Here is a 26,602-nt window from a genome sequence, read left to right as displayed (position 1 = left end):
ATTATTTTCTCGATTCATCGAGTAATTGCTTGGTCCATAAAATGTCGATCGGTGTTTGTCAAACCTGGAAAGATGATGTTCTCGAATGTCTTTTGTCCACAAACCAAAATGATTCCCTTTTAAAAAAACTGAAACAATCAAATCTTGTTTTAATTATCGATTATCAAAGTAGTTCATGATTAATTTAGCAATCTATTAAAAGAGTAATTGTTACTCAAAAGCGCCAAAATCCTATAGTTTGCTCCCTTGGGCCAGAAAATGTCATCATAAACCGTTAACTTTTTTGAATTGAAGACAAACTGACAAAAATATGAACCTCCTTGTCGAAGGTGATTATTAAAACCTTTGTTTTTATAGCAGCAGTACAGTAAAAGTTCAAGAGGAAAACAAAACACAGACAACATGCATTCCATTAACTGCACTGGTGTTCTTTTTTAATATTTTGTAGAAATATTAACCTTCATTAGGAGAAAACATGACCCAACAGTGTTTCCATCCAGCTTGAAGATGAAATGTTGACAACGATCAAAGGGGTGCATGTGAATGTGGTGATAGCTGACTGTGACCCAGAAATAAAACATCCCTTCTTAAAAAAATAAAACAAAATGAATGATGAATTGGAACAGTATTTGCAAAAAAAAACAGACGAACTGAACAAACTGACGTTCATGTCGAATGATTCATTATGGCAGTTGTGTTAATTACAAAGAATAAAGAGGTTAAACATAATTTTAGCTTGGCACAATATCGGTTCTAGTACTGAAATGATGTCAACAGTGGAAAAAAAAAAAGTGGTCGCATCAGACAAGAAAATAGAACAGACTGAAGGAAGCAAATTTGCCCCAATTTCTCCTCTATAAATAAGAACATTCTTGGAAAAGAACCTCCTTCCTGTTAACTAGACAACTACACGTGTGTAATAAAAGCTTATAACCAACATCTTTGATTTGATTAGATAAATTAAATGGCAAGAGAATACATATAAATATAGAGAGGGGAACATAGTGCTCCAGTCTATCTTCATATCAAGAATAACATCTTCAGTTTGCATCCATGCAGATTTCTGTGGTCCAAAATATTCATGGGAAAACATGGGATTAAAGGAGTGCTACTAGATACAAGGGGAAGTCAAACATTCAAGTATTAAATGCTAGTGTAAACAAATCTATCTGTAGTACAGTACATCACTATTGTAGTGGGAATATTACATCATCATCATCATCATCAGTGCTGATATTGGTGTATGAGAAGAGATATTGGCGTTGGCTGTGATGTCTGTAGGATGTACCGATTCACTGTGTGTCCCATAGTAAACCATAAAAGTGAAATTTCTACGGCGCGCCATCTGGAATCCACAGTACTTTGCTCTGCTCCTGCTCCACGACGGTCATGATCTGAGTGCAAATGTAGGCAACGCTGCCTCCTTGGACAACGCCTGTAACGCAGTGAGGGGTGGGGGATATTTACAGTGTTAATAATGGCTAAATTATTCATACACAAGTTAACCAGAGGTCAAACTACTGTCGTGTTGTTAAATGAAGATCATCGGTTACTTGCTTGTTTAAAGGAGCACTGTTTCTTTAGAACTGCATGATCTGGTGTTGTGCAGCGGAATCAGAGACCATCTTTAACATATTCCTTGTCAATTATCTGGAAAAATTACTACCAAAAATCAATTTCTTTAGATTTACATGTTTGGTGTTTTGGACAACACGAGATTGTGCAGTTGGATAAACCATCTGACACCAAGGCGCAGATTTATTGGTGCTGATAATTAGAAATGACATCATTAGGGCTTGGTGCAGGACTTGTCCACTTACCTCTGTGTTACAAATAGATCTGTGATGCTGCGTATTCATCTCGAAAAGCCCATCCCTATAACTGACCTCTTTTACGGCCTCGTAAATCAGCTGGACAGCCTGGTGTCTCAGACAGCTCCTTGCTCCAGATACCAGAACATAAACTCTGATCTATTACAGACCACAGAGATGCTGCTCTGTCCCAAAAACCCAGCACTGCTACAGGCTCCCACTCTTTAAATGAAGATGACATTTAGTACAATGAGTTCTTTCAAGTGGCTTTGTTTGATGTTTTTTTGCGTGTCTGTGTTTTCCAGGGATGCTCGATATTTAACTTTTCTATCTTTTGATTGTAATGAGCGGCAGTTCTTGTTTGTGTGGCCTATAAAACATCACGGCAGCCTTGCGATGATGACCCCGCCCATGCCGAGGATGTACTATGAAGTTGTACAAGAAAATGTTGTGACTGATACTAAGAAGCAGAGTAGTGACAGAACTGTACAATGGAAAAAGTTCCCCTTGTGATCATTAGTAATGAAAATCTAAATGCATAATTGTTACCAATATTTTGTCTACCTCCTAGTGTAGTTGAGGAGAATGGAATCCTTTTGTTTCAGTTACTACCAATGTGATTTGGTGAACGGATAATTTTACATCACACCTAGTTAACAAAGTACTTTTATTCCCACGTTGGTGTTAATGACTGGAATGATACTGGAATTATTCACCACTCTTACTACCTCCAAGTAATCGCTGTATCTACACCAGCGTTTGAACATCACAGATCAAACTGAGTTACTTCCACTAACCTGTGAAGAAGCGGCAGAACTCCTGCTCTATTCTCTGTGCCGCCTCAAACTGCTCCTTGGAATGTTTCTGTGAGAGTTTATCCCGCAGATACAGAGGATCCTTCTGCTCCCTGATGAGAAAACATCAAACACGCATTAGCATCCGACAACATCTTACACACGGCACAATAATATCAGTAATGAAATTGCCCCCAAACATTTTCATAACACAGTTATGATCTCCCTGTGTTTCATTAAAGCTGTTTGCTCTACTGACAACAACTCTATTTACTTTATTATCTCGTGACAAATGTTTGATTCTAATCACATCACAACACCTTCACACCTTGTTTATCTTAACTTGTCAATATGGTCTGAACCAATGGTTTTCATGTGGACTGTATAAACAGTGCAACAGTTAGTGATTAATATTTATAATAAAAACTCATTGTGCATAAATTCCATTAAGGAAAACTATATCAGAATGAATTATTTTTAGAACAAAACACCCAAGATGTATTAAAACTGACTAAAACAAACTGATATAAAGTCATCATATACAAATGTTATGTAATCTATTGATAATTATCAATGCAATTAATTTTAAACCCATACTTAACTGAGACATTTCAGTGTTTCCATAAATGCATAAACTTTGTTATATTGATATTGATGGAAAATCAGATCACCACACATGCTATTGATTATTGCCCAGCCCCTACACACAGCAGTGAAAAATCTCTGCTCTATAAATCTTTCCAGCTCGCTGCGTCTCTCCACAGCGTTGAGCCCCTCACTCTTCATCTACTCCCATCTCGCGGCACACAGTCTTGGTCAGGATTGGTGTGCTCGTGTCTCCCAGAGGACAAAAAAACCCATGAAAAAGCTCGAGCTTCTGTCTCACTGCAGCAGGCAGGCAGTGGGAGGTGTGTTTGTGGCAGCCACTGTGGACGGGGGCACAGATTGGTTTAACCACCCACTCCATGAAACGGAGCCACAGACCCTGCAAGCTCTCCCTGGACAGCTGGCACTCAGCTGATGACAGCAGAGGCTTAGCGAGAATCAATCTCCATCATGTTTTCCTGCTGCACCACTTGTGGGAGTGGGGTTAGTCCGTGTGTATGTGGCGGAGAGAGAATGTCCTTGTTTGTTTGTGTTTATAAAAGTACCTTCAGCAGATTCAGTCTTCAAAATAAATGGCAGAGAAATCTTTGGAAAAGCATGAGGAGGAGGAGGCGGCGGCGGCTGTGTTTTCTGAGCAAATGACACTGATCAAATCAGGCTCATCAATTAGCTTTGGTTGTGTCTGCAGGATGAATGTGATTATGAAAGCAGCAAGAAATCTGTACATCAATTTCCTGACTGACTGTTTGATGTTTGATCAAAGACAATTGATGGAGTAATTAAGAATCATATTTCCTGACCAGGAGAAGCAAAACACAGCAAGCTCGTCATGTCGTCAGGCAAGAAATATAAAAAAACAAAAAAAACATACATAATGAATATTGTCAAAAAGATATGGGATTACTCACTTTATCTGCTTGGCATTTTTGTAGCGAATGAATATGACGATTGGGTAGATGTGAACGCTGTGAAGACGCTCGATGGCGTGAGGAGCAATGTCTAGTAAACAGTGACAGTCCTGTGAGAGAGGAAATTGGAGAATGGTTCAAGCATCAAAAAATACCTTGAATAAGTTAATATTTTTGGGTACTTTTTGCAAAAAAGCATCCAGAGCTGACTGACAATCGGATGAATTTACCTTCTCTGTGATTTCCTTTATCGAGGCAACAGTTGTCACATCAAAATGGCCGCTCCTCCTTTTGTAGTCGATGAACACACAGTCCTTTACTCCTCGCTCTATTGCCTGCTGGGAGGCCTTCATAATCTCTGCAAGTAAAATGTATATCAATTGATTTGCTTTCTCCTCATGGTTGATTTCACATCCTTGTATAAATGGGCTGTGATCACAGACTTATTTGAACTCACCAGGCAGACAGCGACAGAACTTTGAAGGAGCCTCCTTCACTAACATGTCCTTACTGGCCTCCACTAATGGTCCCAAGACCAGCACGGGTCTGGGGAACGAGCTCTCCACCTTCTGAACCCGCTGGTACATCAGGTTCCCCCCATCTGAGCAGCAAACACAGGAAGAATGTATTCCTACTTGAGATATGAATTTCTATTTCCTGGAAAAGTCTCTGTTGAGCATTTTATAACCAAACTTTCATACTTGAGCATGTTGATGTACTTACACTGTGACAGTGAGTTGGGGAAACTTAAATACAGTAATGAAAATACTGCACATTTGGAGTTTATCATACAATTTTAAGATTTAGTTTATTTCTAATGGTATGGATTTCACTGTATGAGAATGAAATTTCTGACAAATTAGCAAAACCTGTAATATAGCACTCACATTACCTTCTCTTGTTTTCTTTTAAAATTTCAACACCATACTGGACACAGAATAATCTCAATAACTAACTTTACATTAGAAACTTAAGTATAGGACACTACGATAAATGAAATATCCCTCCACTGAGTTTCCTCGCTTTGCATTTCTTACCCTCAGCAATGGGTAAAGAATCTGTGCTTATGGCGTCCAGAGCCATCAGATCCTTCCCGTCCTTGGATCCACTGCGTTTGTGTTTCAGCCTCCGACGGAAGAAGGACCTCCGTGCAGCAGCAGACATTGTCTTGTTGGCGCCATTATCGTCTTTCATATCAGCCATGCTGTGTCTCCTGCAGAACTCCTGGTCCATCCTGCACGTTCACATGAACTCAACTGTCATCCTGGTGGTGCTCCTTCACATTAATAACCTCCACGTGTTAAAGAAAACTAAAGGCTGGACTTACATGTATTTACTTGGGATCTGCCCTCGTCCTAGCTTATGTGCATTCTCATCAAGTTGCCAGGCCATCCAGTAGCCGAAATTTCCATTAGGCAGCGTATCTTCAACAAACAGGATGTCGTCTTTCTTAAAGCTTAGCTCCTGCTCTGACTCAGCCACCCTCTCATAAAGTGCTCTGACACAAGAGATAAATTATGAGAAATAAATAAAGAGAAGGACATACAGACAAATTAACAATCAAAACTTTTACAACTTATAACTTCACTCTCGCTTTCACACAAATCAGTTTTAGAAAATCTTACATTGCCAAATGATTTGTGAATATGACGATACTTGATTTATGTACTTCATGTTTTCAGGTTCAGGCTTTTCTAAAAGCTACAAAAAACAAAGCAAAAGCAGTAAATATTTTAGGTACCGTATAAAAAATGCATCTCCGGGGGTTTCTTTGATCGCAGCGAGGTTGTCCACACAGTTCTGGACCTTGCAGGTGATTGTTTCAGCTGGTTTCAACATTTCCAAGTAAGCCTCCTCTTTAGTTTTATTCTTCATGCTGACGCCATTGTACTGTTTAAAAAACACCGTTTACACAGTTGAGGTTGGCAGCCAACACAAAGTGACTCATCGGTTTCAGTAAAAACCAACAATTACACTGAAGGTCTTAATTTGTACTTCACAGTTTTAGTCTTTATGATGCTAACAAATCTGCTCAAACACATTTCTAGAGCGATGTGAGCATGTAACTACTGCCCAAGTAATGTTTTTCATCCCTCATGGATTAAAGTGATTGGCTAACAAACACTGTGTGTGGGTGTTACCTCGAGTAGCAGGTCTCCAGGGAGCAGGCCATCAGGACACTTAGCGGGGCTGTCGTCATCCAGACTCTCCACAAAGATGCCATACAGGTTCCCCCCACAGATCTGCACTCCCAGCTCCACTTGGACCTTCTTCAGCCTCACCAGCCGAGGCTCTGTGGCCCTGCACAAACTTGAACCAGGAAGTCTGAGGATAAACATCAAAGATAGACAGTGTGGTGGTGATGAGAGTGAAATGGCAACCTCTTTCTTGGGTTTTCATATCTGGTTGAAATTCAAAATTCAATCAATAACAAATATAGCTGAAAATACAAATACTGCCTATAGTGTTGAGAGTTCTACCTGAAAGAGCTGAGAGGGCTGGTGGCGGGAGTTGTCTGTTTGGATGGCGGCGTCATGGTGCCCTCATCGTGTTCGCTCAAGGTATCCACGGCACAGGAATTGTCCGGGGTGGTGGCTCCACTGGTTTGGGGTGTTGGTTGGTTGCTAATGGACTCCATCCGAGAGCTGTGAAGAACAGTGGCTAAGTCAGAAATGTTTGATTTCTCTCATTGTTAAAAAAATGTTTTGATTGATCTTAGTGGCACAGTCCACTTATGAGGTGTTCAAAAAGTATGTAAATGTATGCAGCAGAACTTTTTTTTTCATTTTTCTCAAACAGTACAAAAAACAACTCCATAATGTCCTGCATCGCCAGATTTGTTTGCCAGATGGTTCATTAAATGATGTAAAATTCATGACCTCAGTCTGTGTAAATAATTGTCGTGTTCTTCCAGGCTGTCATTACCCTGAACGAGAGTGGTTGCCCAGTTGAAACATGTGAGGATTATACTGAGCCAGAATGGTGACAGTGTCACACTGCTGCCCAATCACCAGTCGTGCCTGCTGCTCGTTGGCATTGCGAAGGTTGATTCCATTAAACTGGAAACAGCATTTGATTCATTAGAAAACATGGACAAATGATAAACCACAGGTAGATGCATTTAGTGGAATCGTTGTGGCTGCTGTACCTCGAGGAGCTGATCTCCATACGTTAAATGAACCTGGTGTGCGATACTGCCTGCAGTCACTTTGGACACAAATACGCCGCCGTTTTCTCCACTCACGATGGAGATGCCCAATGGTTCGGCACCTTTCTGTATGGTCACATTGCGAGGCTCCTCCAGGTATGGCCTTCACGGGGGGGGGGAAACAAGGGACATTTTGTACAAACATGTTGGCAACAATGACGATACTCGACGAATACATCATGCATTTTCAAAGAACAAACTGTAAAAGGAGGTGGTGCTGCTATCTGCTTTTCCGTGTTAAAATTCAATGCAGCTCCCTGGACAGTGATTTGCACTTCACAAATTATTTAAATCAAAGCTGCACTGCTATAAAAAGGGCTGAAGGAGACGCGGGAATTCTGTGAGGCATGCCAATTGCTATTCGACCCAACTCAGTCATGCAATCATACAAAATTTGGACCACTGCTGATAATAAAGGCTTGAATGTAACATTTATAATTGCACGTCGTACTGAAGCACTACAACAGCATTTCAGGTGGTGCATTCACTGTGGGGTACAGACAGCACAGGACAAACCTCAGGCTTCTTAAAGAGAAGGACTTGGGCTCTACCGCCAGTCCAAGTCTGACAGAGGAAGTGTTATAAGAGACACATCTGAGAACAAGATTAGAGAGGAAAGAGATCATACACAATCACCCAAACGAGGAGAGAGATTTCAGGTTATAATGAACAGCAGAATAAGGAAAGGGATGAGGACAACGTGACGGATGAGTCGTGAGTACGAGATGGAAGCTCACAGCTTTGTTTACTGCTTTGCAAGCATTTAATCACAATGAACCAGACAGACGCACAGACAAATGGTGGAAAACACCGTCATGTTCTGCTGAATGATGGCAGTGTAACGACCGGGACGTGAGGCTGGCCTTACCCATCTTTCCTCCTGTCACCGACCAGAGCGGGGCTGACTGATATCCTGGGCTGGGTGGAGATGGAGCTTTGTGATGGGCTGCTGGTGAAAGACGTTGTCTCCAGGTTGACAGGGGACATTGGAGGTGTAGGGCTGCTGCACTCTGAATGTGTAAGAGAGCCTGGAAGTGAGAAGGGTATAAGTTCAGAATGGCGGTTTACTGCGGCAACATTACCTGCCAAAAATTGACTGTACCTCTGTCCGATCCAGTGGAGCGAGGATAACGTGTAGGAGGGATCTTTATCCGTTCTGCCCTAAACTGTAGAGTGCTCAAGGAGCCTAAAGAAAGTCAACACAGGGTCAGTTTCACTTGATATTGTGTGAGCTGCGCTGATTAATTACCTCAGCGTAAATGTTAATTAGTCCCCGTCATCACCTGAGCTCAGTCAGAGAGATCACGTTGCTGGACGAGTCTAAACACTCATTAAATATGCGTCCTCTGCTGTGTGATACACAGTATCGCACATATCTTGTTTCCACACACAACTGTGTTGTCAAACATTTGGACGATGGCTTGGTTAATGTAGCCCCAGCAAATCCTCGTAAACTTGGGTATTTTTAAATATACATTTCATTATTTCAAACTGGAAGATTGGAAGTCAGCCACAACTGATGCTGAGGCAACAGATTGTATATGAACTCATGAGGCAACTGTAACATGACAAAACTGTGGAAATCCCTCATGCGTGACATGTTGATAGCAACATTTCAACGGCAATATATTCTCAAAATAATATCCCACTACACCGTACAATGTTTTTAGGTCATCATAAGTAACCAGGACATTTGGATAAACATATTATTCAAGAGAAAAAGCACCATAGTGGGATAGAATATGATGTGAATGATTATGAGAAACTTAAAATTCCATACGTACCCAGTCTTGCACTGGAAGGCAGGGAGTTGGTGTTGTGAGACGGCTGGCTGCACTTTATGTCAGTCGATTCTCCAGCACGCTTGTGGCTGAGGTCCAGGCTGAGGCGACATTGATGCTGGGGGCTAAAAATAGAGGTGAAGGTCTCACTAAGTCACTGAATGGTCAATTATTCAACTCGGAGCGAGATACAACTTGGTGCACCTTCCCATGAGATTTAGGGCACAGTAAATATTTTTGTTTAATATTTAATTCAAAGATATTCAATATACACTTGTATGAAACTGAACATTTAGTACTTTTCATTTAAGAAACTAGTAACATAATATTTGATTTCCACCTTGTGTGTGGATGCTGGTGAACTCCTGAACTTGGAGCTGGAGGAGAGTTATTGTTCTGGATCTCATGGCTCCAGGCGGTGTAGACTGGGTTCCTCATCACAGCCGTCACAGCCGGACATGGGGCTAAACCTCTCTGTGCCGAGTCTGGAAAAAAAAAGACAAGATGTTAGCATTTCTATAGATGTCAAACATAAATGAAACATGAATATCATCAACGTCTTGATTCATTGGTTCACTTGATGCGAGGACCTACGTGCTCCAATGCTGCTGTAGCTGGGAGGTGCAAAGGGCACACTGTACCGATTAGTTCTCATAGGAGAGAAGCGCAACAGGTCCACTGGCTCTGGGGAGTACTCATCATTAGAGAAACTTTGTACCTGCAAAAGACAATCAGAGTCAAACGCTGCAACTGACCATTTGTCCACTGACAATTACACTTCCTGTTCAGAAAACATTTAGTGAAAAAGACTAGACTAGGACTAGAGTATGTGACTTAGGACTTGCATTTATCAAAAAGGTTAATACGATATCAATGTCTCATTTACCATAGGGACAGGAATGTGCAATGGAGTCACATTTCTCCGCAGTGCCGGAGCTGATTTTGGTCGATACCTCCTCTTTTCCTGGCCCTCTATTCTGTGCCGACTTTTCTCGTCCTCTGCAGGTTTCTTGGCTGTGCTCTTAGTTTCTGTTGGAGGTGCGTCGCTGTAATAGAAGTGGTTCCCTGTCTCTTCCTTATCCTGCGGGCCTGTAGCTTGAGCAGGGGACGCGGGGGGAGTGCCGGTGGTGATAGTAGAGTCCGAGGCAGAGCTGTTCTGATGCCGATGTTTGTACCTGAACGAGTCACTTCTGGCAGGTGGGGTGGGAGGAGTCTGAGCGGACTCGGATATTGAGCTCTGAGGCGAGTGCTTAGGTAACTGGGAAACGGACATGTAGTCCAGTTTTGGGGACGGCTCGGGTCTCCTGAAAGCAGTCACGTCAAAGATGGACTTCCTCTGTTTGGGTTTTTTGTAAATGGAAAGTTGTGCATATTCAGGAATCGAAGCGCCCGCTATCACTTTGGGCCACGTGCCTCCGCCTGGCTTGCCTGGTGAGTTCTGTCCTTGGTCCCTAGCCATCTGAGACGAGCTGCAGTCAGGGACCGCAGGGGTGAAGGTGAGGGGACGGTGGTGAATCTCCTGCCTCCTGTAGCAGAAGTCTGGGTGGGGTTCTGAGGGGGCGTGCGACGTGGAAAGGGAGCGGGAGTGCAGAGAGTTGTTGGAAAAGGCCTTGTGGTGAGAATGGGTACTGCTGCTGCTGCTGTCTTGAGAGTCACCTGTGTCCTTTCCTCTGCAGCCCAGGTCACAGTTGCATGTGTCAATTTGTGTGGAACAGTTGTGCTTGGAGTTCCTGCAGTTCCTTGCGTGAACCTCACACGTCTGAAGCCGAGAGACCTTCTCCGTGTCTTTCAAACTTTCCAATAAACTCTGACCAGAGCAGCTCTGTGGGAGGAACTGTTGAGAAAGAGAGGTATATAAATATTAAAAGAAATTCAAGAATACAGCAAATAAATTGTTGTTATAAGAAATTCACCTTCATGAGGGAGATGCTCAGAGAATCGCGGCAGTTTCTCAGCAGAGACTCGCATTCAGTGAGTGACTTGTTATCAAGAGCAATTCCATTGATCTGTCGAGAAAGTCAAATTTCAAACTACAGCTTGAAAAGCATGACAATCGCACAGCCTAAATTCACTTGTTAACCATGGACAATCATTTGAGAGAGTAATAAATTTGCATGTGAATTAGAAAATGGCCTTGTCCCATTTCGACAGTGCATTAAGGACAACAAGAGGCTTGTTTTCTGAGTGCAGCCTCTGTGGATTTAACCCTAACCCCACAGTGGTGGAGAAGCTACTCTCAGATAAAATGAACAATTGTGTTATCTGCTGATTGGTTGTGATACAGTAGATGTTACACAGTAGATAAGTAGACATTAGTTGATTTAAAAAAAAAATAAAGACATCATTTGCCAATCTGGCAATTGCTTCATGGTCGTGATTTCTCCACCACGGCTGTGAAGGTACCACAGGTGGGCCCTTATTTTAGTTTTGTAATTGAGCTTCAGAAAACATAATATTAATGACCAATTAAAAAATAGATAGCAGATAATGGACACTTGATGAATAATTTATGTGGAGCCCTTCGTTTTGTCCTCTCGATACGCAGAGGTCTGATTTAAAGTTAATAATTTATGTCTGTTCGGCGTAAACTTGATCCTATAGTCTTGCATGTAGATCAAAGTTGTGATTTAAGGTTTTTGGGTGAGCCTCAGAAGATAATCAGAATTTAAAATGGGCTGCATTGTCGAAGACTTGCACTTGCTACTCATCGTACAGCGCCTCGTTTGAAGTGAAAGGTCTGGAGAGCAAAGGGCACTAGATGACAGTGCCCAATAGTGTTGCAGCATTTTGAAAAGTCAAAACCTAACTAGATTTTCAGGCATCATACTCACAGCTAAAAGTCTGTCACCGACAGTGAGAGTGCCGTCACGTGTAGCTGGACTGCCTGGAGCCAACGTTGCAACAAACACTCCACTTTCCAGGCCTATGCCACTATCTGAAAGACAAGATGGAGGGAATCAGAAATCATACACACAAGTCATCTAGGATATCACTAGTTGCTTATTAACAGCATTGATTTTTATTCTTTTTAACTTTAAGATGACCTTTGTGTCCAGCCAGGTTAATCTGGATTGGAGTGACAATGCGTCCCCCGAGTGACTTTCTCCTGCGGACCACCATGTTGATCACTCCCTCTCCACTCAGCACCGCTTTGATCACCTGCTTCCTGTCCTTATTGGTCAGGTCCACGTCATTAATTTTCAACAACCAATCATTAACCCTGCACAGAGAGAATAGAGTGGATGATTGCAGACTCAAACGCATAAAGATTCATACAATAAATACAATTAAAGAGTATATTCTATGGTTAAGTACATGGGACTGTTGGAACTAGAATGAAAACTAAAACAACACTGATTAAAAATAAAACACTTTCCAAACAATATGATTTACCAGAGGTAGTAAAGCAATGAGACCTTTACCTTAATCTTCCTTCAGCAATACTTCCTTTATCCACCTTACTGACAAATATGCCACAGTCTCCTGGTAAATATGGATCATTTACCCCTTCAGCTATATCAAACCCAAGTGCTTTCAAATCCATGTCCTGGCAAAAAGAACAGGTTTCATTGTACATTTAATTTATTCAAAGATGAGTCAATTTACTGAATATGAAATGTAGAGATCAGAGTGGCTCTTACTCTGTGCTTCTCAAATTCAACAACTTCCGTCTCCCACTCCATTGAGTCTGTGTCAATGGCTGAATCATGTGAACTATGAGCCATTAACTGACGAAACCTTGCCTCTTCTTCCAACTGGTCCTCCATCTTTTCTCTACGGGAAACAGAAAACAAGAGACTATTAAAGGCTGTTACGTTCAAATCACTTTAGCAGTAGTCTGAACTTTCTCCACTGGGTGTCACCAAAGTTCTGGTTAGAAATCCCAAGACCTCCAAACAAGAGGATCACAGATGACCTCACACAGGGAACTTTGAGAATAAATCTACATTTTTAACTTAAATATAGTGCAGAATGGCATAAGCCTGACAAGATGTTTGAAAAAGAAAAACAGTGGGGGAATGACTCACTTCAGTTCTTTGAGTTCCCGCACAGCGTCATTCTTCTGTTTCCTCATGTCATCCAGATTCCTCAGAGCATCTGCCAGATCACTCACAGCTCTGTCCCTCTCTCGCCTCAGGTTGTCACAAAGTGTGCTGATGGATTAAAACATTTTCATAGAATGTAAACAAATCTATTTCAGTCACCGACTCTCTTCATTAACATGCAGCATATTCAAATAGCAACCAGTTGTAATTTGGAAGCAGTTTCTACCGAATGCTCTCCCTCTCTGCCACGATCTTGTCCCTCTCCTGAAAGGCCCAGTCACGTCGACACTTGGCGACCTCGGCCTCCTGCAGCGCCTCCTTAAGCTCCTGAGAAATGGCCTCGCACTGTTTCCTCAGCACCTCTATCTCCTTGTTGGCTCGCTCCATGTCCATAGTGGCAGAGTCTTGTTTCTGCAGGAGTTGAAGTATGAGTAAGATGAGGAACGTCAGTGTTGGAGTATGTGGGTAAAAAAATGCTTTCAATTGAATTGACATTATAATGAACAAGGGAATTCTCATATTTGATGATCAAAAACAATTGTCTGTCAAGACCTGGAACAATAACTCACCATGTTAGCAAATCAAATACATATATTCCCGGTGGATTACTTTATATGTAATTCTTTGAGATTACGACCACTGTATGTGGTAATTTGTCAGATATAAACTCTCTTCTGGTTTGGTGTGTGTGTTAATCCTTCAAATCCATTGATGTATTGCTTATACTTGGTTTCCAGGATGGTTTTTAATTTTCCCACTTGTATATGTAGCTCCACATCCAATCAATTTCTGTCCTTTGCATCTCCCATCTCCCTTTGCATCTCCCGGCTTTACTAGATTAAAGAGGAGTTATATATTTTTCATCACATTTACCAGAATCAAATTTGAGCCATAATGTTTTGTAAAGATAGTTTGAGGAGAAACGGTCAAATGTCGTTCTAATGGAAAGTCTACTTTGATATTTGCAGCACATGTTCTCTATTTATCTCTCTAGTAAACTGCACAGACTGTTCAGTGAGTGACGGCATTAATTAACTCCGTAGCTATATTGATTCCATTAGACGTTAGTGCAATATTGTTCAGGTTAATTATCCATTTCTGATGCAGCAGTATTTTCTTCCCCGCCTCACACTTCAATGTCAAAGAGCCTTTTCACTGTAATTGCTGCTAATTTTCTAATGCCTGCATGTCAGGATTTCCATCACAATTAGTCTAACAATCACACATTTCTCAATAGAATCCATGTGTGGAAACGTGCCAGCTGCTGAAAAAACATTTACTACTACTATACGAGATGGGAGGAGAGGATTATTGTAAAAGGAATAAATCAATCCCTCCATTTGTAATGACAAATCTCCCATCTGTCTGGCTACCTGTCTGGCCTGGTAATACTCTCGCAGCAGCTGGTCCCTCTGAATGATGGCCTCTGTCCTCTCCTTGCGGGCCACGTCTCTTTCCTCACGCACCGTCTCGATGTCCTTGCAGGCCTGACTGAGCTCTTTCTGGGCCTCGGCCTTGTCCTTTACCTCGTGGCAGTATTTCTCCAGCAGCTCATTCTTTTCACAGATGGCCCGGTCCCTGTCCACCAGAGCTGATGCCAACTCCTTCACGAAAACAAAGCAACAGAGGGGGATATAAATCAAAAGTGGATACACATATCGTTCTAAATTTAACATTTCACTGTGACGCATAAAAACTATATACGGTATAGTACTGCACCAAATAAAGCAAACGCTGTAAAGTAAGAATGCTTTTGCACATATCAATTAAATGCCAAGTGAGCTAACAGAAGAAAAATCCAAATCAGATCAATATTTGGTGTGGCCGCCCTTTGCCTTCAAAGCAGCATCGATTCTTATTGGTACACAATCACAAAGTTGATTTTGAGGGGTTATAGTCAGGTGTATGATTAACCAATTACACCCAACAGGGGCCAATGATCATTTTCATACAAAGGTTAGAACACTCTAATAGAAGCAAGTGTGTAGGAGGCTTTAAACTCTGTGAGGTTACGGCAGAGTTTCATGTCACCGGTCATACACAAGGTCATTTCACTACATCACCAAGGTCTCGCCCTCTCAAAAGCTGTGTGCAAGTGTACCTAGAAGAATTGATGCCATTTTGAAGGCAATAAAGTCTGTATATTACTAAAAACAAATAGTGACAGCAGTAGCCCTAACCCATAAGCAGCTGGAGTCGATACAATCAGTCAGTCATTGGGTTTACTTGGTCACTCATTACTAACTTTAAAGCAATGTTCCGGAATTGTATGTGCTTTACAAATGTCATTCTCAGCGTAACATGGTGGACCTGTTCCAGCAGTTACCTGTCGGAGAGCCTCCAGCTCCTCGTTGGCCACCCGCCTCTCTGAAGAAGTGTTCTTCAGCTTGGCTTCTGCCACCTCCAGCCCAGTGTGAAGTCTGTCCACTTCTTTGATCACTTGGTCTCGCTCGCTCATGATCAAACGGTACTCGCTGATCACCGAGTCTCGTTCCTCCTTGTATTTTTCACAATCCTTCACCGCCTTGAGCTGCTGGGTCTTGAGCCGCGTCGCCTCGGACTGCAGCCGCTCCATCTCCCGCTGCAGCTCCTTGTTCTGGGAAGCGGCCTTGGACAGTTCCTGATGTGTGCTGTCAAACCTGGACCAGATAGAAAAAAAGCAGTGTGTTTTTCTCTAAAGTTTCACCCCTTGAAGATATTTGTGTTTGGTAAAAGAAAATATGCTAATAGAGGAAAAGTTCAAATGGTGAAAGCAAGTGCTCATGTGCAAAGCTTCATCTGCCTTAGATTAAGCATGTTTTATGTTCTGCACAGATTTGACCTTGGCAGTGAACACGAGTACAGAGTTTGGTAGCAAAGTTTTCTGTAGCTGCTTTTAATCCTTAAACTTTGTACAACTTCTAGAGCTGTTGGTTTAATGTGTCCGACATTTAATGATTCCCAGCTTTACCTTCTTATAGAGGAGGAGTACTGCTGCTGATAGTGGATGGCTGCATCTCTCTGCTTCAGCAGCATGTCCAGTTGTTTCTGGAGACGGTGATTCTCCTCCTCTGCCTGGTCCAGGCGACTCAGGTCTGCATTGTGACTGGCAGTTTTCTCGTTATAGCGCTTCCTCAGAGCCTCGTAGTCGCCCTTGGTGGCCTCCAACTTGTCGACAGCTGTGTCGTACAACTTGTTGAGGACATCGGACGACCCTTCTCTCATCACCTGGAAAGGACATACTCTCAGTGACTTGCTGAATGAGATGCATAGAGACATGGCTTGTTCGGTGGGGCATTTGAAAACATGTTCAAAATGACATTTGAAGTGACTTATTTAACTAAACTCAGATCTCGACGTCTTTACTTAAGAGCTTATGTTGTGTTTATGAGCAATCAATTAAAGGTTAGCAGACATGCCACTGTGTGCTGAGGTGGCAGGACAGAGCAGCAAGACACATTCTGTACAGTGAGGAGCTCTACTCGAATGCACAAACAAAATAACTGTGTTTTGCAGAGAAATTACTCTCTTAAATCTTGCTACAGATAAAAATATGAGAAAAGGGGGATTACATGCTTATAAAAACTTTCACACTAATGGTGTTTGATACCAAACTCTGCTGTAAAATCTATCATTTGGATCAAAACCACCTGAAACAGGGAGCCTCCGTCTGCTTTTAATCAAGACAGTACAGGTTGCCTGTGGTTCAAACATTAACAGAACCAGACTGTGTGACAGCTGACATGTGACATTCATTAACTGAACTACTCCTACATTTTCTTGATACATGTGCTGATCACAGGAACATCCAGATGAGAAACTTCTCTGTTGTGTATCACGTCCCTCTCAAGTTTCCCTCTGGACTGACATCACTCAGTTCAATTTATTCCGTATTTGAGTGACACTGTAGTTTACCTCATGATGAAACAAACCCTGGACAGTGAAGCATGAATCCTTGTTACCAAACCGCCATGAAAGATGTTCCCCATGGCTATGTGAGGTATTGCTAACATGTAATGATGATTACACAATATGTCAGATGGGGTAATGGTAAGAAACACAGTTTAAGTCATTTGTCTGATTTGAAAGCATGCTTCGATTGATGGAGACATTATCTGTCCAAGCCCATTTTTCTGAATCGTGTCTAGTTGTCTTCTTGGAAGTAATGATCACAGAGAGAAACATAAACCAGTTTAGGACTCAAGTGTAATTCATTATAGACCAGACTGAATGGTTCATATTAATAACTTCAAGTGTCTTGCGTCTGACTTCCACTCGTGCAGTGCCCGTGACTTTTATCTTGCATTTCTCATCCAGACAACTTTAAAGTCATGCAATTAACAGGCAGATGGTTCTTGTATTTATAGACCAGATAGTGCAGTACCTGTTAAATATGTATGTGTGTGTGTGTTTGAATGGTCACTGTTGCTACTACACACAACAAAACGTCTGTTTATGATTTTCATTTATCAAACATAAATACAGATATTGAAATAATTCAGTTGGCACTGTGTGAGATGCGTTCTTTTTTAAGTGATATATGTCACATTTATATGGATAACTCTTGGATACCTGCTGGTGCAGCATCCTCATATCAGCCACCTCTCTTTGGTCTTCATCGTGCAGTCTCCTCAGCTCCTCACAGGCCTGCTTCACGTGGTTGTGCTCCCTGACCAGCTGGATATTGTCCTGTCTCACTGCCTCCAGCTCGTCTTTCATTTGGGCGTGCTCGCTCACCTGGCGGCTGTGCAGCGTGCTGGGGAGACAACACAAGTGCTATCAGACCGCGGGCACTGCCAGCCCCCCCCCGCTTAAAATCAGCTGTCTCACATTTAGGCATAATGATTGACGACTGAATAATAAAAGATAAAATGGTTAATGGAGGCAATGTCTTGCATCACAGAAGCTGGAGCCAGTGAATACTTTTAAAAATCACTGCTGACGATGTCGAGCAGTAGTTAAATACTACAAATTGACATGGTTTTACACTCCTTTGTTCTCTGCAAATTGTGTCAGATGCTCCGTTTAAGTCCATGTCGATCCACACAGAAACCTTTGAACTCATTAAGGGTTATAAAAGGCTCAATAAAGAACTCTTACTCAGTAGCTGCTTAGTATGTATTCAAATAATCTTAACATAGTAAAATAGTTATTGTATCATGTCAATAGTTACACTTATAGCCTATTTTTTCCAGGTCTTTTTAATTTTAGGCAGATATAATGTGTTTTATCTTTTATAAAACTGAATCACTGTGGCCATGACGGCTGAGTGCTGTGTGTGCCTGCGACCTATTGATCCAGTGCAATTCATACGTCAGCCATGAACGTCAACTCCCATTCACACAGGATGGTGTTTAGTGTCACTGGACAAGTGCAGAGGCAGACAGGACATAATAATAAATAGGGACTGTCTGATGTGCAAACAGGGCCCAGAGGGAGAGGCTTTAATACGGCAATAATCCTTCATCTGTCTGTTTGCATTTGGACCAGATGTTGGTTCCATACACTTTGGAGACAGTATGGCATCATTAAATCAGACAAATGGACGAGCCTCCCCTTCATGTCAACTCAGCACAGCTTATTTCACAGAACAACAAATGTTCTGTTCATAGCATTATCCTCATGGCACAGATGTCGATTGCAGAGTATGCTTTTGCATGAACTAGAAGTAATACAGTTTTCAGTCACGACCTTTTGGTCTGAAAAGATGACTCTGGATTTATGCTACTACTAACAATCAGTAAGATGAAATTGATTAAGGGATGCAAGGATTTTTTTTTTTGATGGCTTAACTCATCTGTGTTTGGACTTCATCCCTATACACACACAAAAAAATCTACTCTGCAATCTGCTGTGAATATGTCAACTGAATCCAAGCAAAAAACCCCGGAGGCTGTGCACAAATGCACACAACACAAATATAGCGGCTTTTAAAACATTTACAAAAGGCCCTGTAGTAAGCTTTTCACTCACTGGTAGAAGTCTGCTTTCTTTACAGCCTCCTCACACCTCTTCAAAGTGCTGCTATGTTGGTTCTGCAGGGATTGCAGGTCTGCCATCGCCTTCATGCACTGCAGCTTCAGGCGCTCATAGTCATGACCTGCTTTTGAGTTTGGTCTGTTTTAAAGCAAGAGGAAAACAGAGACAAAAGACATCAAATTAAGTTTTGATATTGGGAGTATTACCGGGGCAGACGGACATAATTAAAAATGTACATTTTACCAGTTGAGCACATTTTGAAACAATGTTTTATCTTAGTTTTTTAAAAGCTGAACAAGGCAAAATGCCCGTATTTAAGGAGTTAATAATTATTGAATTCAGAACAGAACAGAACAGAACCTGCAGTCATCAAAGGTGGTTCCAGGCGAAGAGAGAGCCAGACGTTTGCGCAGTTCATCCCTCTCGCGGGTCACATGTCTGAGCTGGAATAGGACCGTCTCCATCTTCTCGTTCACTGCGTGGCTGTCCATGTGGACGGGCGGCGGGGAGGAGGCTTGAGCAGGTGTACCTGTGGGAATCAGCATGTCACTTGTGGCATGTGCCATTCATGAAGCTCATATGGTGGAGGGGTAGAGGTGCAGCTCAGCCTTTTACATCAAAGTGTATATAACTAGGGCTGCGTATCCCCACTGATTTCTGATATTTATATATATATTTTACAGTAAGAAAATACCTTCATTATCTTTGGTTCAAATCATTGCTTACCTTTTTATAGCTTATTTCATAAATAATTACCCTCAGTTCCTGTGAAAATACCACACAGAAACCCCTGATACAAATCAACATTTCTCTTTCAGTGGCATGGACCAGTCAAATCCTCTCTCCCTTTAGAAAATGACTACACTGTGTGTGTGTGTGTGTTGAGGGGGGTCTAAATCCTTTTCACATCTGTGTAATCACTTGCATGTGCTCAGTCTAAACAGGCAGCGACCAAATGACTGACAAACCAATGACTTGTTTATCAAACTGTGATTGGCTACTTAGAAAATTTGAAAGTTTTATTTCAGGGGGGGTTCTTCTACACCTGAACACCACCACCACCACGAGCACAACACTCACCTAAGCTGCTCAGAGAGCTGCTGCTTTCAGAGTCCGACGGCATAGTGGACAGGACACTGTAAGTGGACCCTGCATGGAGAACAAAAACATTAAAGTCAGCTTTGAGTGTACTCGACCATGTCTGCATTATAGTTGGACGATTATCTCCAGCATTGTATGCTACATCAAGGCTCTGCAGCTTGGATTACATTCTGAGGCCTTTGCTGAAAAAAGGCCAGCTGCCGGCATAATAAGGTGGGACTTTCCCCAACTTGGGATGACTGGCCTGTGGGCTGACAGCAGAGTGAGGCTAATTATTAGTTGGTCAGGGAGCTTGAATACTGACTAGCCAGGGCCCCAAAGAGGCTGAAGCCTCAGAGCTTCTCCTTTTATCTTCTCTGACAACACATCACACAGTCCCCCCTGTGAAAGCCCCAGCATCTTTTATAGCCTACAGTGATCCATAATTAACTGTACAGAGAGGAAGCCTCAGTACAACTCTTAGTATTGTTGAAAACATAGTTGTTAGTTGAAAACTAATGGAAAGTCATCTTTTGAAGAGAGGCACGACTGTTTATAGAACTTTATGAACAATAAAGCCACCATGTGGCATCTCTGTGTATGTTCCATCATCATGTTTCGGTCAGAATGTCACTTTCTCTGCTGCAGAAGTTTACAGAAAGTACCACACTTTGCTATACAACAGAATACTGAGGAAGAGTGTTCAACTATCGCTCAAGTTCATAATGCTTTTAGGGACTGTGAAGAACACTTCTGTTTAATTGATTATTATTCAATTCCTAAATTAATCTACAACTATTTTGATAATCGATGAATCGGTTTGAGCATTTTTTTTATATATAATTGGGACTGTCTGATTTTTCAGCTTGCTAAATGTAAATATTTTTTGGGTTCTTTGCTTAAAATAATTAAAACTGAATAATTTGGGATGTGGACATTTTGAACTACATAAAGTAATCAGTAAATTCATTACATTACATTAAAAAGTAGATTATGGTTTAATCTGGAAAAAAAAAAACCCACAGACGGTCCATCATCCTGTCAATCTGATGTTGTCCCAGCAAGTCCTCATATCCCTTAATTAACCATGATGGTGATTTGTTGAATTGTCAGAATTCTCCTGACTAAACACTGTCCCATTAAATGCAAGCTTTCACATAGTTTTCCTGCAAGTGTGTCACACATAAAGGACTTTTAATCATCTTTGACGTGTGAAACACAAATCTTGAACAAACAGACACTAATTTGACTGTGTGATGAGCAGCTTGTAGTTCGGTAAAATCAGCAACTTCCATCTCTAGCACTGAATTCAGAGCAGGAGCATGACAAACGATTCTATTTACGCATGTCCCAGTGCCCTAAATCAATCCCTGGTTGGCTGAGTTCCCACCAGCGAAAGGAGACCATGAGTTTGATTAAGACTGGAAGGAGCCCAGTGAACATGGCTCACCCCTCTTTTTCCCAGCAAAGTACTGAAAGAGAAAAAAGACTGATGTGCCTCAGGAACCGTGGCATCCCATGGATCAAGCTCTCTTTGTTCTCGCTCTAGCTTAAGTTTCCCATGACTCTGTTTGAGCAAAGAGTGTCTCAATGGGCAAGGTTCAGTGTGTCATAGCTCACTCACTTTTCTGCTCCGTGAAAGTCATGTGACTTGGAACCTCGCTGTGGTCTGACCCTCACCACTCAAGTTTCTCATTTAGTTTGATTTCTTTGCTACAGTCGGAGCCACTCAGTCCGCTGAAGACATTTTCAGGTTTAGCTAAAACTTTCATGAGAACAATATGGAGAAAGAGGGCAAACTGTAGTATACTTAGATGCAGATGAACATTGTTTTGTTTTTTAGGATTGTGAAGGACAGCATCAACAATGCATCCTGATATCACCAGAGATTACTTTTGCAAACACAATATATTCCATAATCTCAGGGGGGAAGTGATATTCATTTAGATTTTTTAAACCAGAACCTACAGTTAAATACTGTAGTAAAATGTGACGTCTGGATTTAGTAAACTCACAAAATGCAAGTTCTAAGAGTTTCACAAATAGGTCCCCATAAAACATTTGCATCCATATTCACCTGTTGGTATTTTCCCCCTGTGAAAATGTCAATAGAGTACCATTAATGTCAAAACAATTTACATCCATTTTCTACCACTTTATCCTCCACATGAGGGTCACCTCATCCAAATTTCAATTTGGCCTAGCTGTTACTTGGTTCATCCTAAAGTTATGGATTTTTTAGCAGTAAAATTATTTAATTATTTATTATTTCTCGTTAGGAATATTCCTGGTAGCCAAATTCAGCTAAATAGATTGAGAAAAATGTGGAAATTAAGCATTTTACCCTTCTCCTGATCAAGATCAGTCTTATTTTACAGTGGCACAGACGAGCCATAAAGCTCCCTTGTGATATGCTCTGTCTTCACGTAACTGTTCTTTAAAACAGAAAATTATCAGTCAACAAAAGATCTATACTGTCAAGTCCTGAACCTACAGTAATGAAACAACTATATAATATGGTTACTGATTTAAAAAAAGTGAGTATACACTCTGTGATAAACATATACCAGTCAAAACACTATATTACAAAATATGACCACCACAGTCAAAGTGTTATAGCTCTGTGATCATTTTAATGGCTTCACTTAACTCACTTGTTGACTTTTGATTTCAATGGTTGAGGTTAACTGAGGAAGCCCTCACTCATTAACATCTCTTTAATTTCAAAAGCTGTTCTATTTATCCATGAATTGCCCTGGGGGATTCTGGGTGACTGGGGAGGAATATGATCAGGCTGTTGACAGTGCATATTATTTAAAAACTGCCTATAACAAGCTACTGTTTTCGTGGGGAAAGGCCCTTCTTTTGGCTGTGCAGTGGAGGAACCTGTCCGCCCAGTAGCAAAAAGCAGCTCAGCCCATAAGTGTCCCATGTGACTGACTACCAACAAGGAGCTGCAGACTCCACCAAACTGCTAAAACCAGCCGAGTGTATGTTCATGTACAAATCTATTTTGCAGGAGAAAGTATATCCGGGCTCCATTTTCCACTTGCACAATTGTGAAATGCAGCAGAAAAATAAAAAAGATGAGAGATATGAGCTCACTCATCCACTTCCACGTCTCTTATAAATAATGAGGGCAGAATAAATGCATAATTAACACCTCTACATTAAGCTCAGAGTGTGGCACGATAGCTGACTGTGAGCAAAATTCACTACAGGTGCTGAGCAAGGACCATTTTAAAAAAAGTATAAGCATGACCACTGCTGTTTATACACTATGAAAAAGTATAGGTTGACTGCTTCGAGTGATGGGAAGTATGTCAGCACACAGGAGCAGCTCAACCTCATTTGACACTGAATGCATGCCAGAGAGGAGTAAAGACTGAGATATGAGCCATCTTATCAATGTATCATCTACAAACAGGAGTTTGTTTGCATGTGACCAAACAGTCGAGTAGAATACACAAGGCCAAACAAAAAGGCCCAGCCATAGAATTTGTGAAGAGTTAAAATTATTAATAACAATGAATATGAAGTGTAAAAACCTGCCTTACCATTTTTATGTCACAGAAGAAAAAACCCTCATTCTGATTTTGCTGTGAAAAACATGCATTAATTCTGATCATCATTATTTTCTGTCATTCATCAAGCAACTAATTCCTTGTGCATGTGAGGATTTTAAATGACAATAATGTAGTTGCAGCTTGGGAGCTCCACAGTGACAACATCAATTTGTGATGAGCATTTGCAATATTTTATGACATTTTACTGACCAAAAATGGATGAAACAAGTTAATATTGTACCAAGACACAAAGGAAACCAACATGTTTCATTCTCCCCTTTGTACTCAATGCACAGTATTCTGGAAACCAGAGTTAGTTGCTGCACTGTGTGCATTAACACACATTTAATTCATCACTCACTTCCCTCATGTACTTAACTTTGACAGTGGGTTATTGATTCTCCCCTCACAAATACACGCAGCTCTGCTTGCCACGACATTGATTGTTTGAGTCAGTTTTAGGTCCATTAAATACTTTCACAAAACGCAACAGCAGGCTATGCTTTTAGTGAAACTGCAAAAGAAAGAAGCACAGTAAAGGGAGTGAGTGTGTGTACGATTTCTTCTGGAATAAACCTTCCTAATGACCTAATGAGACAGAACCTCATTTCTGAGGCACTGGCGGAGCTTAGCACTAATATGTAAAATGTGGTTAGGTTAAGATTAGCTTTATGCTGCACTGCTTGGTTATGGATAAGGTTAGGGTTTTGATAATTCTGTCTGAATGGATGGTAGTCAATCCAGTGTCCCGATCAGCTGTGCAAACCTGTGTGTGAGAGACATCTTGATTGTGACAAATGTTGATGATTATTTCTGTAATCAATTAATCTGCCGATTACTTTCTCTAGAAAATGTAGATCAGTGTTTGTCAAACCTGGAAATGATGTTCTCAAATGTCTTGAAACCAGAAAATATTTACATTTAAGAAGCTAAAACAATCAGAAATTCTCGTTCTAATAACGGAAAAGCTTCAAACCGATTCATCGATTATCAAAATAGTTGACGATTCATTTAGTAATCAATTTGTAATCGATGAATCGAGTAATTGTTTCAGCTCTAGCTCAGGCCCATTTTTGTTGGTTCTTTCACACATTTAAAGGGGCTTTTCAAAGGTTAAAGACCAAGTGTGCATGAATTAGTGACATCTAACGATGACACTGCAGATTGTAGCAAACAGAGGACCCCTCCACTCGCCCATCCCTTTCCCAAGGGTGATAATAAACTAAAGTGTCTTACTAGAAAGTTGCATAAGCGTAATAATCTCCCGCTACAGAACTACGGTGGTCTCCAAATCGCGAAATGCGTGCCCTGGCTTTTTTGTCCATTTGAGCCACTTTGGGAACATGATCTGCACAAGATGGTGGCTGCTGTAAAGTAAGGCCCTTGCCAACCAAATGATTTTCATTATTTAATCATACAGTAATGCAAACATAATTATAGGTAAAGTATCCAGGGTCTGCCAGTAAACTTTCCAAACTGTAACACACTCGATCTTTAGGACAATGTTTTAGGGTGAGGTTAAAGGCTGGGGACTGGCATGTTATCAAGTCGGTTCGTGTTAGGGGCTGGGGAATCGATTCAACTACGTGTGTCCTCACAACTATAGAAGTGTGTGTGTGTGTTTGAGTGTGTACGTGTGTGTGTAAATAAGCATCAGGTCCCATGATTGTGCAGCTCTCCCACTCTCTCTAAAGTTGCTCAAGGGAAAAATCGTGCCCATCATCAAACTGTCATATGCTCATTACTACTAATGGTAGTTGAATCATTATCAGAACAGTATTGAAATCAGATTGGAAAGCATCACTATCAACATATAACACAGTTATAGACGTCCACGGTCTTTACAGCACATGCTTGTTTCTCACCAGTCGTGTGATCCACTGGTCCAGAACCGTTCAGCAGCACCGAGTGCAGGTGAGGGTGGGTCGTCTCCAGAGCCGAGCAAAACTCTGCGAAATGGTCTCTGTCCTTACTTAGGAGTCTCTTTAGGAGGAGGTCCACTTTCTCGGAGTTGGAGGAGCTACTGTGTCCCAGCTCGTAGCGTTCAGACGGACTGAGGGTCCCGCAGTGGACCAAAACATCCACCACCCGCTCCACGTCTGTTATCGACTCCACTAAGTTCTGGTAGCATTTCTCCAGCAACTCTTTATGCTTGGGCTCCATCTCTGTGCCTTCTCCGAGTCGCTCCCTCCTCCCACCTCCTCCTCCACCACCCTCCTTAGCTTTAACCAAACCAGCTTCGGGACAAATCCAGTGTCTTAATCTTCCTGGTCGTCAACTTCACTTCGGACTACAGCCGCGGGGACTCCGCGGAACACTGCTGCTCGGCCCAGTTAGGACGGTTCTCAACCACAACGGAAGGATACACAAGAAGTAGCCATATTTGTTGCCCAAGGCTGTTGACTGCACGGAGATGACAACACATTTTCCTCAACCAAGCTCCTGCTCCGTACTCCTCCCGGGAAAGAAGAAGAAGAAGAAGAAGACGAAGAAGAAAAAAACTCGACGTATCTGCCACTTTCACCTCGGCTCTGCAAACACTACACACGTCCAAGGCACACACGTCCTAAAACCAAGTTCTCTGTACATCATGAAAAGTGTAAAAACTCTTGAGGAGCTTTCTCTGCAGGACTACAAACTCCGCCATGTCGCCCCGAGTCCCAGCAGCTGTAGCTCTGCCAGTAACACTTCCGTGCCATAGACATTTAAGGTAAATGTGGGCGGGGCTTTGTTCCCAGACGCACCTGGCTCCCCTGCTTTATGCTCATTACGAAACATGTTGTTGTTGTTCTTTAAAACTATTTCCAAACAAGTTTTTCGGTGCACAGCTCTGTCTCCGACATT

At 41.7% G+C, this 26,602-nt stretch overlaps 1 protein-coding gene across 2 annotated transcripts; it reads right to left on the bottom strand.

Moving 5' to 3' along the window:
• Window positions 1-407: 407 nt before the first annotated feature.
• Window positions 408-26,492, bottom strand: LOC122759181 (disks large homolog 5-like). Of its 2 annotated transcripts, none has more exons than XM_044013825.1 (33): window positions 25,624-26,492; window positions 20,193-20,261; window positions 19,473-19,641; window positions 19,107-19,250; window positions 17,706-17,889; window positions 16,105-16,361; window positions 15,481-15,793; window positions 14,528-14,758; window positions 13,381-13,565; window positions 13,137-13,262; window positions 12,750-12,882; window positions 12,531-12,655; window positions 12,153-12,328; window positions 11,940-12,043; window positions 11,022-11,114; window positions 9,995-10,942; window positions 9,703-9,826; window positions 9,449-9,593; window positions 9,112-9,233; window positions 8,430-8,513; window positions 8,196-8,355; window positions 7,268-7,430; window positions 7,045-7,178; window positions 6,600-6,764; window positions 6,261-6,444; window positions 5,861-6,009; window positions 5,447-5,617; window positions 5,157-5,353; window positions 4,577-4,720; window positions 4,350-4,477; window positions 4,120-4,229; window positions 2,609-2,718; window positions 408-1,435 (listed from the first exon to the last, which is right to left on the bottom strand). In XM_044013825.1, the coding sequence occupies exons 1-33, from the start codon at window positions 25,919-25,921 to the stop codon at window positions 1,332-1,334; spliced, it is 5,949 nt and encodes a 1,982-aa protein (XP_043869760.1). In that variant the 5' UTR covers window positions 25,922-26,492; the 3' UTR covers window positions 408-1,331. The 2 variants fall into 2 exon arrangements, with proteins under 2 accessions (XP_043869760.1, XP_043869761.1); XM_044013826.1 differs by having other exon boundaries at window positions 19,473-19,626.
• Between the last annotated feature and the right edge of the window lie 110 nt (window positions 26,493-26,602).

This window comes from Solea senegalensis, linkage group LG18 (genome assembly GCF_019176455.1).
Source record: "Solea senegalensis isolate Sse05_10M linkage group LG18, IFAPA_SoseM_1, whole genome shotgun sequence".
Lineage (NCBI taxonomy): Eukaryota > Metazoa > Chordata > Actinopteri > Pleuronectiformes > Soleidae > Solea > Solea senegalensis.
This window is presented reverse-complemented; position numbering and strand designations above follow the sequence as displayed.